We start from the raw sequence: 13,134 nt of genomic DNA, 5'->3' as shown, positions 1-13,134 counted from the left end.
AATTCTACAAAATTTTTATAATTTTCTGGATATTATTATTCTCTAAATGTACTAAAAATGTTTCCAAAAGAGAAATTGTCATGCTAGAACAGGAGGGTCCTATCTGCACTTTTGATCAAAATCAAGTTATTATTGCTATGCAACTCCATGACCTTGCATGTTGTATTAATTAATGGCATTAAAATTTTATTAACCATACCAGTTTATGCAATTTAATTCCATCTGCATTCTATACAATTGGAACTGGCTGGTCCTGTAGGAATCAGACAGTTAGGATGTGGTGAACCGCAGTTCTGTTTTTGATTGCCGCATCAGCATTGTAACTGCTTAATCGTAAGTTTTGTGTATACAGGATGCATAGGAAAGTCCCTTTAACTGGAAAATTCTTGCAAACGGAGAGAGCTATAGCTATGCAAGTGAGGTAACAGTATAGTATAGTGACTACGCCCGACCTAATGCAAATGACAACAGCGCTCCTAGTAGTGAAATTTGGAAGATAGGCAGTGCAAATCGAAAACGAAAACAGATAGAGCAAACTTTCCAATTAGAAAGTTTTAGAGCATCAATTACTTAGTATGAAACGACATGTGGTTCACACAGATAAGATAAACTGTCACCTATATAACCAAAAATGTCCGAAAGCGATGCACGCCATTTTATGTAAACGTTTGAAAGGAATAGCCATAGGTATGAAGAAATACACAATTTATTGAATAAAATACGTACTTATATCAATACAGTTTGATAACAATGGCGAACTTTTTGAACATACTGGACATTAACTTGTTATTACTGTGTGACAGTTTGCCTTTCTGTTGTTTTTTGTGTGATGTTATCAAACTATATTGACATAAGTATGTATTTTATGCAATAAATTGTGCAGAGAATTGACTACAATCACCATACCAGTGAGTGTCCAGGAGAGCTTAGATGTAGCCACTGTGCACAGCAGCACCATTTTGCTGACTGCTGGTGCCTTGACAAGGCTCCTTGTTGTACTAACTGCAAAGCCACTAATAAAGTTCAACCAGAAGGCAAGCAGCTGAAAACTGACCACAATGCTTTTGATCCTGCATGCCCAATAACCAACAGAATCAAATCTAACATGGTCAGCCAAACTAATTATGGCCTTTAATTTCCACAACACTACTACTCAGTCAAATCATAACAACCTTAAAATTATGCAGATCAATCTCCAAAGGGGCAAAGCCCCTTCCTCCTTGGCCATCAAAACTGCAGAGGACTGGCACTCAGACATCATTGTGGTCCAGGAACCGTACCTTTTTAATGGCTACTTTACTATCCCTCCCAGAGGCTTTAATGATAAGATCAAAACAGCCATCCTTATAAAAGATACTAGCCTAACTGTTCAGCTCAGTTCATGCTACATCTCTCAACTTGCTATATTACAACTGGTATGGTGCACACTCAGAACATGGTCATCTATATTTCTTCTATCTACTGATCGCCTTTTGAAAACATTGAGCCTTTGTTAGAGGACCTTGATAATATCAATAACAAAATTACCGACCACCCATGGCTTTATCTGTGGTGATCCCAATGCTAAATCCTTCCTATGGCATAGTCCTAAAGAAGATCCAAGGGGCTATTGCATGCTTGAACTGATAGCAACTCTTCAACTGACATCCTGCAACATCAGCCTTCTCCCCACCTATTTTTCTTCAAGGGGAGAAAGCTGGGTGGATGTCACATTAGCTACCCATGTTAAATGGCTCCCATGATTAATTACTGCTCAACTATGGAAGAACTGAGTCCCAGTGATCATCGTTATGTTAAAATTGAACTAAACATTGAAATCAATAGGATCAATGATATTACTACCTACAGCTGTACCCACTGGCCCACTTACAAGCACCTGCTACAGAACAACTAGGTCACAGATTCTCCTATTACTGGTATGACAGAAGATGGAATTGATCAGTGTGTTTCTGACCTGACTATGACCATACTCATAGCTACCACTGGGCAAGCCGTAAGAAAAACAAAAAGAATACAAAAGCCCCATGGTGGGATAATGAACTTGATTATTGTCGAAAGGATGTGATTAGCTACATAGAACATATCAGAGACAAAGATGGTAACATGAGGGAAATCCAAAGGGTCAACTACATTGCCAAATTTAATGACTATAAAACCTTAATAAATCGTAATAGACACCAAGCATGGAGAAGCTATTGCAGCCGCTTCAACACCCCTTGGAGCAAGCTGTATTATATTGCATTTAAGAGGAAAAACAAGGTGGAAATTCCCTCTATGATACTTATGGCAAAGGGCACTCACATCAACTCCCTAACAAGTACTATGGAAGAGCTCTTCAACTATCACTTCCCATTTGACGATGCCGATCTTGATACTGACACCCAGAGAGAATTGTGCAGCAACTGCCATGTGGCATCAAAAGACCAGGACGACAGACCATTCACGTATAATGAAGTATCCCATGCTATTAAACTCATTAAAATCAAAGAAGCTCCAGGCATTGATCAGGTAACTGGGAAGATAATCTGAGAGGCATATGATGCAATTCCTACTACTTTTGTTACTCTGTACAACTGCTGCATTTCTCTTGGGTACTTCCCTGCTGACTGGGAAAAAGCATCTGTTAAATTCATTCAAAAGAGGTCTAATGATAATCCTAAACACCCAAAGGATTTCAGGCCTATCAGCCTCCTTCCTGTGATGAGAAAATTTAAAATCCTTGATAGGCTGGTCAGCAATAGGATTTTAAATTATTTGAGGAGAAATAAGTCTCCACCAGCACAGATTCACATCTGGAAAATCCATTACTGCTGCTGTGTCCAACATTATTAAGTACATCACTTCTGCCAAAAAAAGAAGGTAAACACACACTCCTTGTGTCTATTGACTTCTGTGGAGCGTTTGATAATCTCTGGTGGCCGTCAATTCTCCATCAACTGTGGGTTTATAACTGCCGCACAACTTATACAACCTGATGAGTAGTTTCATAAATGAGAGGCAGGCAAGCTGGCACCAACAACTTTAGATACAGCCATCGTGTTACCAAAGGTTGCCCACAGGGTTCAATTGCTGGCCCTAGCTTGTGGGCAATTGTACATAACGACCTCCTAACAATTCTCAATGGACCAAAAGATCAGCTTTTGCAAGGGTATGCAGACAACAGAGTGATTCTCATGTCAGACAAGAACAGTGGAAAACTGCCTGTCCTCTGTAATAATTTACTTGAAAAGGTTTCCAACTGGAGTAAAAGTGTTAATCTGCCAATCAACTACGACAAGTGCACATATATTATTTTCTTGAAAAAACACCACTCCAGAAAAGTCCTAGGATTCTTATAGATGGGTATCGGATTCCGAGAGTAACTAACTTCACTTATCTCGGGGTTGTTCTTGAGCTGCAACTCTAATGGACTAAACACATAGACATGGTGAGTGCCAAAGCTGTTCAGGTGTCTAATGCTCTGAACAGTATCACAAAAAAACACCTGGGGAATACATTATAATGCGGCATGTTATATCTACCTGGGGGCCATAGAGCCTATTCTTTTGTACGCTGCGCCTATCTGGGCAGTGGCCAACCAAACTGTGCACATTCAATGCAAACTCCTAAAGACACAGAGGATTGTCGCTCTACGTATTTGTAGAGCATACAGAACGGTGCCTACTTCGACCCTGCTTGTCATTGTGGGCCTCCTTCTAGTGTATATTAAAGCCAGGATGGCTATATTGAACTGGAATATCTGTAACAAAGTGAATGGCAAAGTTTCCAACAGCAGCAATAGTCATAATAACATCCTCTCTGTTTTTCTGGACCACATAAAGAGCAACATTGCTAACTTTGGCATCAAGCACAAGCTGGAAGATTCCAACTATTATGAAAATTATCCTACTCTTGGTGACAAGTACTTAAGTGAAAATGTTGACAGCGACTCTTCTCCATCTACACCAGTGTTTCTCAACGCAGACGATATCACTCCCACGTGGGCGTTTTTTTCATGTTCAGGGAGCGATTAGTAACAATTTATATTTTGGGGGGGTGAAAAACAATTTTCTAGGCGATATAGTAAAATATTATATTAAGAATAATTAGATATTTTATTCGTTTTATCGTACAATAATTAAACAAATGACATTATACTAGTCACTAGTCTATTCAATGCACTAAGAATTTGGCATTAGCCTTGTCCCTAGGCATTGGAATTTTGTAGTGAAGGGGGCGATACTACGTAACGGTTTTATTGAAGGGGCGATACTACGTAACGGTTTTATTGAAGGGGGCGATACTACGTAACAGTTTTATTGAAGGGGGCGACGATTCGTTAGAGGTTGAGAAACACTGATCTACACTGATGAATCAAAGAATCTAGCAGATGTTGGGGCATCCTTTACCACCATAAAACTGGTGTCACCCACAGATCCTGCTTTCAAACTGGGCCCGCACTGCAGTGTGCTGCAGGCAGAAATCCTGGCCATTGTCAAGGTGATGGATCATGTCTATTCTCAATGGTTCCCTCACAACAAAATTATCACCATCTACACTGATTGTACGACGGCCCTCCATTCCACCTTTAGTCCCCATAATAGGGTGACAATATCTTGCAAATCCATCATTATCTTAGCATCAATAGCCACAAGCTTGTGATTTCTTTTAGGTGGGTCCGGGGACACACTGGTGTACCTGGAAATGAGGCAGCTGATCAGCTGGCCAAACAGGTCACTGCTTCCAGCCTTCCTCCTTGCTACAACAAAATTCCTGCTTCAAAAATCAAGCAATGGACTTGGGAATTCACTTTTGGTCAATGGCAAGAAGAATGGGATAACAGATCTACAGGCAGATTAACGCACAACTTTATTCCAAGTGTTAACGAAAGACTTAAATGGAAATACTTCAAACCAACCTTCTCCATGACCCATTTAATTACTGGACATGGTAATTTCAATAGCTATTTAAAAAGGTTTCATCTTAAAAACATGGACATCTGCCCCTGCAACAGTACTTCAATCCAAGACAGCCAGCATTATCTGTGGGACTGTGAACTTTTTAAACAGGAGAGAGACAGACTCATGGGGCATGTGCTCCATGCCAGAAACAACTGGCCATACCCTAACAGCAGACTCATGGAAGATCTGAATGTTTATTGACATCTCATCAAGTTTCTGGAAACAATAGCAGCACTCAACTCACCATGCGATCAACAGTCTGCTAGAAATGATTGATCAACTGGCTAACTTTTTCTCCGACAATTGTTCCAGGTTTCCAACCAGTTATGCTGCTCCATTGGTTATCGCTACATATACACAGATTGTTCTTCCATTGTGTAACAGGGTAAGTAGTACCGTTTTCTCTTGTGCAATCGTGTTCACGCACTCCTGCTACCCGTGTGTCCTGTAAGTGCACTCCACACTCGTGTACTGCAGTGCAGTATCATCTATATTTGTTTGTAATGTTTTCTGTAATCCATTGTAAATTTCTGTATGCATCACTAATCTTATGTTTGTGTAACTTTTCTATACTAGTGTATTATTAACCAACTCACAGGTTATGTACTTATCTCCACTTCTGTATTTTGTATAATGTCTAACACCACTTGTAAACCTCTTATGCATTCATGAGGTATATTATTGTTACTTTTGCCTGCAATGTACTACCATCTGTAAACTGTTACTCAGTGTGCATTACTGGCTTTTCCTATTACATACAGCATCTCTGACTTATCTTGCTGTGTGCTTTGTTAGCACTCGCCAATAATTGACGTTGACGTACGTTTTTTATTTTCTTTCCACCCTTACCTTACTATCATGTTCTATTGTAATTATCCAGTTTTAATTGTATAATTTTCTCCACTTTCATGTTAATTATTGATGTTAATCCTCTTGTCCTCTTGTTTTGCACACTTCTTGTAAGCAAAATCTCACTGTACATATCATGTTAATTATTATGTATATTTATGTTGTAGCTCTTACATATACATTTTTATGTATTCGCCGCTGTCTGGTGCACATCAATGTATTTTGGTCAATTCTTTATCTGTGATATGTATTGTTATGCTTTCAATAATTGTGGTGCAGGCACCATGTACTCTCACCTGTCTCCCCCATTTTTCCCCCTTTTCATCCCTATCCTTCATCTTCCTCACTCCCATTTCACCAACTTTTCTCCTCCAACCTCCAGGTCATACCTATGAGTGGAACCTGGAGGCACCCCATCTTTCAAAATTTTTTCCCGCGCGAAACAATTTTATCACGAATTTAATCTACCTTTAATGACGCACGATTAACACTTAATTGTTTTTTAATGGGATTTTTTTATCAAATTTTATTCATCATTCTAAAGTTCTAGTGCACAGATTTTACTTCGGTAAAGTTATTTAAAGCTAGTTTCTGATGTCAAAAACGACCTCCAATAGTTTTTTAATTTTTTTAATTATTATATTTTATTATATTATATGTTTAATTAAATCAGGGGGGTTGGAAATCGCAATTAAAATTTTAATTTTTTAAAAATATTTAAAAATATACACCCAGCTAGTATTCACCCTACTATAAACCCTTCACCTCCTGTAGCTTTTATGAGAATGTCCCTGGAAATCCAACACCAGCTGTTCTCAAGGTCATCCAGCTGTAAACACAATTACTCATTGGTGTCAAATTTCGCAGAAAGGGAAGTCAATGGAAAATAAAGTTTGAAACTTTTTCTTCAAAATTAATGTATTTCTTTCGTTTTTTTTTTAGTTTTAAGTATTTTTTATGTTTAATTATGATGTAATTAAAAATTGATCGGGAATCAAGTGGTTAAAATGTGTATACAATTAGAACTATTTTGTTAATAATACTTTATATATCTGCAACAACCAATAGATTATGTCCAATTCCATAAAGGTCTTCCATGCATGCCCATGCAGAGAGAAGGGAAATTTCCCATGCTGCAGAGTTACTGTCTAAATATCAATAGAGCATCAGATAATTACTGACACAAAGTGCAAGTGTTTGATAATTGGTTGTCATATGAACAGGAAGGGATGAATTTGGTGGGAGTTTTCCCAGAATTACTTTACAAAATTAGCAGTATCCATGAAAGGAGTATCTTTTCAAAGATAAAATAAGAAATATATGTTACAGATTGTGAACAAATTTTGTCAGATGATAAAATACAACCAATACAAGACAAATAAATAAGATTTGAATGATAATATATTAACATTTATCATGCAAAGCTTTAATAATTTTCTACACTCGTGAAAATGTTCATGCCAACATTATAAAGTGGATAACGTAGAGTGACAGCTTCATTCAAAAAAAAAAAAAAAAATTCAATTTGTTCTTTTGCAACGGCTGATTTACTTCAATGTTTTCCTAAGATAAAAAACATAGTTGTGAGGTATTCTACTCTGGGACATTTCTGCATTTAAGAAATAAACAATGCCCATTCATGAATCGAAAAATCTCTTCATGTTGCTAAAGGGTAACCATAACCCTTTAATGCTTATATGAACCTTGCTCAAAGTGAACAAGTAGAATTCATACAGAGTCATTCAAATGAAGGAGAACCAATTCATTGATTTTTAGTCAGCCTTAAAAACATTGCATATCAACAGGTTCCTTATATTCAGGTCATACAGTTGTAGTTCTCTGTGAATCTTTATTCTCTTGGATGCAAAACAGGTTACAACAGCAATGACTACTTTACCATTGTTAACATTCAGTTGCACCAAAGATAGAACAGATTGACAATAACTAGCAAATTTCAGCCAATTAAATTTTCTACAATAAAGAAGAGTTTCATCAGAAAGAACCAACAGATTTCTGAAGCTAAGAAGACTGGTATCAAATCCATTTTCAAGTGGATACCACAGACTGATATTAAATACTACAAAATTGCTTTAAAAAATAAAATAAACAGTGATGACAATGCTACTTAATTAGAATATGAATTTTGTGATGATAAATTGTCTACACAACTACTATGCAAAAATCCTAAGGACTATAAAGAAATTATAAAAACAAATACTTTGTAAATATTTAGAAAATAAATTTAATGGAAGTACGTCCCTGTTGGATTTAGTTTAATGAATACAACCTTACAGGATCATAAGGTTCTATCTACCAAGTTGCTATTTTTTTTCCTGTGAAACTATTAAGGACAAGGACTTTCAAACTACATCACTGATACACACGAGTTACAATTTCATGTAGAAAAAATCATTCATCTGCTGTTTATACGTTTGTCCATAACCAGTGGTGATATTCAGCGGGTTTGCACAGGTTCGGCCGAACCCGTTGTTAACATTTTCAAAGTTTTCCAAACCTTGCTAAACACACGTAACACTTCTCAGTGGTTTTGTTTCTTTTAAAAAATATATTAAAATATACGTATTATACTCTATAACACTACTAAAGTAGAGCCTTATACCCCGTTCGCCTTGGTGCAACCTCCCTCGACCGTTTCAATCACACTCGACTCAAGAGAGTTCTTGAAACTAGATCCAGCATAAGAGAGATCCCACAATCCTACATGCGCGAGAAAATACAAGATGGCTGCGGAACACGTGTCGTAATAAAATATATGTACAAAATAAACCATTTTGAACACTGTTTTATTATTTATAAATATATATATATACAGTAGAACCTCGATTATCCGGACTAATTGGGGATGAAGGTAGTCCGGATAAGGAAAAATCCGGATAATCGAAACAAATACTTTAATTTGTCTTTTAATGATAATGCAACACGTTTTCTTTTCAATGACATATTGGTAATATTAAAAGTAAATACTGTATTTAAATCGTGATCAAATTTTCAAGAAACAAACGTTCATGTTGCATTTGGACTACTACTGACCAACGCTAACAGACTACCTATTGTTTAAAAGGCCCTCTGGTGGCGCAAGAAGACGGATTTTATAAAATAAAAAGCAGTTAAAACTGCATTTTTATGAATAAAAATTTGACAAACTATTTATCGTTTTACGACAAGTAAAATTTTTTTGTCGCGTTCATGGCTTTTAAGTAATGCATAAACCTTCGAGGCGCGAGGCCCTTCGGACCGTGAGGCATAGGCGGTGGCCCACATTGTCCATGCCTTACGCCGCCCTTGGTCATAGAAATGATGTAATTTGAATATAAATTATTTATAAATACGTATGTCAAGTTATATTTTTATTACAACGCAAAATATATTTGAGAGTTTACGACCACTGTGTGGGGTGAGACGTGGTTGAAACAAAAAATGTTATGCATTCCATCACGTACATAAACAGTGTTGTAATTCGCCAAGTGCAAATCAGCAAATTTGTAAAATTTTTGTTTATTTTGAACAATCCGGATAATCGAAAATCCGGATAATGGAGGTTCTACTGTATATATATATATATAGTTCTGGAATAAAAAAGGTTAAATTTTAACTGACTTAATTTTGCAAATGCATCTTTTTTATTTATAGGGGTATCTTAAGGTCAGTTTTTGCACTAATGTTGCTAATGCACCATTTGAGTGGAAAAAAATTGTTAAGGAAAAATTTTCTGTTAGCGAACCCTTTGTTAAATATTTTGAATATCACCACTCTCCATAACTACTGTCAAACTTTGAGATCATCTCCTGAAAAATTATACTTTCTGCAGATAGAACCCTCTTGTTCTAGTGCAGCAAAGTGTCTATAAAATATAACTATTTATTCAAGATAGGATGAGGAAAACCTATTAATATTAAGATTATCTTCTTTTCAGATATGCAACTTAATCATTAGCCATTACTCAGCAAATGAAATTAAAAGAAATTTTTAACATTTTCCAAAAAATTAATATCTTAATTGAAATTATTCATAATAAGAAAGAAAATAATATTTTAAAGCAAATGATGAAATACCTGCTTATAAATATCCAAAAGTGACACAGATGTTGGATTATCTTCAACTAATCTCATTTGTGGACTGATAGGAACAACACGTGGCACCGTAAAATTTAAGAATCGACGCGATGTTTCTTTCTGTTTACCCAAATAATTGTTGAGCATTCTTAGCAACTGAAGAACACGCTCTTCACGTCTTGCATCACTCAAACATGCATCATTAACAACAAGATACGGACAAATCTATAAATAAAAAAATATAAAAAATCACATATTTTTATTTAAACACAAAATTTTACTAAAATAAATATGAAATCATGAAGTGTCTTAGAGTTGCTGCAAACTACAGGAAGCAGGAGCTAGCATATGCTCGGTTGTGCTCCAAAGCCCCACCTTCTTTCCCCCGACACTACGAGCCATTTTTGCTAGGTAAGTTATTTCAGCCAGCCTTAAAAATATCGCATATCAACAGGTTCCTTATACTCAAATCATACAGTTGTAGTTCTCTGTGAATCTTTATTCTCTTGGATGCAAAACAGGCTACAACAGCAATGACTCCTTTACCATTGTTAACATTCAGTTGCACCAAAGATCTTTGGCACAATCTACACAATGTTTGCTCATGTAAAAGTGCTGCATCATAGGAGATTAGCAACTAGTGTTGCCACCAGGCTGGTTTTCACCCAGACAAGCTGGTTTTTATATTCATGGTTCAGATTAATTATAAATTTGTCCAGTTTTCGTAGAAATTGTGAAATTATGATGAAACAAAATAAATTTATAAAAATATTTGCGAGTATTTTCCAAATATTAGGTTTGTTCCAACACAAGTACATACATAACTGATTTAAAACTGGCATGTGCATTGTTCAGTTCTTGGCTGTAAAATAACATTGCACATGCCCCACTCTCTCTTGCTAGCATGACTGCTCTGTCTGTTGAATTCTGTCAACAGAGAGCGTACACTCATATCACTGCTCTAGCAAGGGATAACCATGCAGGCACAAAGAAAGGGGTGGGGTCTTTGACATCATTGGGTGTGCTAGCGCATGTTTGCTAGCATTTTGCTCTCACAAAGCTGTAGTTTGCAGCAGCTCTTACAAAAGCATATATTGTTTATTGTTGTAAAACTTATGGTGTAATTTTAATCAATGTTAATTATTATTTACAGAATAATTCAAAATTAGTTTGTCTAGAAAAAAACAGCTAAGAAGATTCAGTTTTAAATTATTGATGTTGCTTACTTGAAATAATTTATTATAATTATTAAAAAAAACAATCATAATAACAAAGTATTTCATCACTATCATTGCTATTGTTTGATATAACTCTAATTAGTTAATTTAGTTAAATGTTATCAACAATATTACACACAAGATATAAAATTTAAAAAAAAATAAATTTTTGCTATACATATATATATAATTTGTTGAAAGTACTTTTTGAACATCAAACAAAATGTAAAATTTATATATTATGAAAAACTTTGAAATTATATTATAGAATTTATTATAATAGCAAATTTTAATTTGTAATTAATTCTATTACAATAATTTATATTATATAAAATCTTCAGATTTTAATTTAATATATTTTGATTTAAACAAAATAAACCAAAACAAAGTCTTCTGTGTTAAAAACTACTCAAAAGTTAGAACTTTCTTATAAGTAACAAAAGAACTACCTTTCTTACTTTTTCCAGCAATTTTATAACACAAATGTTTTCAATCTCATTTAGGGGTCTGCATCAGGTTTTTGAAAAAAACCAAGTAATTCAAATTACAACATTCTATACAATAGAACATTTTAACAGGGATTACTTAGTTTTTTTTGTTTGAAAACTTGATGCAGGTCCCTAAATGAGGCTGAAAACATTTGTGTTATAAAACTGTTTGCTGGAAAAAGTAAGAAGGGAGTCTCTTGTTGGTTATAATCTGTTATTTCATTTATAACACAACTAATGATTTTTAACTAATTTGTTATCCAGTAGTCATATTATTTGGTTTTATTTCTCTATTAATTTTCATCTTATCATATGTAAAAGCAAAATAATTTCAAAGTTAATTTTTATCATCCATTATTTACAGATATATATAAAAAAAATTAGCATCAAGTGGAATGGACCCTTAATTAGTAATATAATAAATAAAATAAATAAAAAGATCATTCAAGGGTTATTGAATAGATAAAAATAAATAAATAAAAAAAACAAGAAAAAAGATTATAATCTTCATATAACATAGAATTATGTATGTAATTCTAGAAAAGTTTATATTGAAAATATAAATTATCTTTAGAATTTTTTATACAAACGTTTGAAAGTTAGAAAATTTGCAATATTAAATTTACTTTAATAGTATATTAAGATATATTTTAATATTTCTTTTATATTTCTTTTAAGTGCTAATTTTATAATGTTTTATTATTTTAAGTTTTACTGTTAATCATTTTAGTTTTGTTCAGTTGTTTCTTTTTTTCCTTAGAAAATATGTAAAAATTGTTAGAACATGATGTCCTTATAATATTTATTTTTGTACAAATATTCTAAGATGAATAAATTTGATACTAAAAATTATAAATTAACAATTTGTTTTTCAAAATCAAAATTACCATTGTAATAGCTATTTTAAACACTCACAAAGTATTCATAAGACTTCTCCAATTTCTATTTTATTGTTTTGCTTGTGATAAAATGATTTATTGTTTACATATTTTTTCCAACAATTATTTTATAATTTTCAAGAAAAATAGTCAATCTGAATTTTAACCCTTTCAAAGGCATGTTTGGTTTTTTGCCTGGTTTTTTTTACCTTTTTTTAACAGAAAATATTTGCAAGTTCCATAACAACAAAATGGCAATTTTAGTTTTGTAAACCAGCTTTATAATTTGTAAATCTAGTTTGACTGTAATAATTGTAAACATTTGATTGTAACTGTGATTTAATTGATTTACATCATGATTGTTCAATAATCAGATCAATTGCAAATGATTATAAAATCTTGATCTGTATAAACTGCACTTTTTGTATCAAATATATTAAAAGTACTTTTATAATTAATATAATTATAAAAGTATAACTTTTATAACTTCTATAATTATTATTATATCATAATTATAGAATTCTTGGAAATTGACTACTATTGACTTAATGTTTTGACTTTTATTCATAATAATCTGATTAACAGAAAAGAACCTAATTTTGACTAATATCAGTTTAACTAATCATAGTTTGATCAATTTTGTATTTTGAAAATAGTCAAATATATAATAAAATTCAATACTGTAAATA

The 13,134-nt window shown here is 33.8% G+C and overlaps 1 protein-coding gene across 1 annotated transcript in view; it reads right to left on the bottom strand.

The window, feature by feature from the left end:
- Positions 1-13,134, bottom strand: part of LOC111631936 (transformation/transcription domain-associated protein-like) — a 169,908-nt gene that overhangs the window by 6,032 nt on the left and 150,742 nt on the right. The window contains exon 58 of the mRNA XM_023376276.1: positions 9,863-10,087. Within this exon, the coding sequence (XP_023232044.1) occupies positions 9,863-10,087 (225 nt within the window). The remainder of the gene's footprint in view (positions 1-9,862; positions 10,088-13,134) is intronic.

Source organism: Centruroides sculpturatus, unplaced genomic scaffold, assembly GCF_000671375.1.
Source record: "Centruroides sculpturatus isolate CEXI.00-Female unplaced genomic scaffold, Cexi_2.0 scaffold666, whole genome shotgun sequence".
Classification (NCBI taxonomy): Eukaryota; Metazoa; Arthropoda; class Arachnida; order Scorpiones; family Buthidae; genus Centruroides; species Centruroides sculpturatus.
The sequence above is the reverse complement of the archived record's forward strand: the minus strand, read 5'-3'. Positions and strand labels throughout refer to the sequence as shown.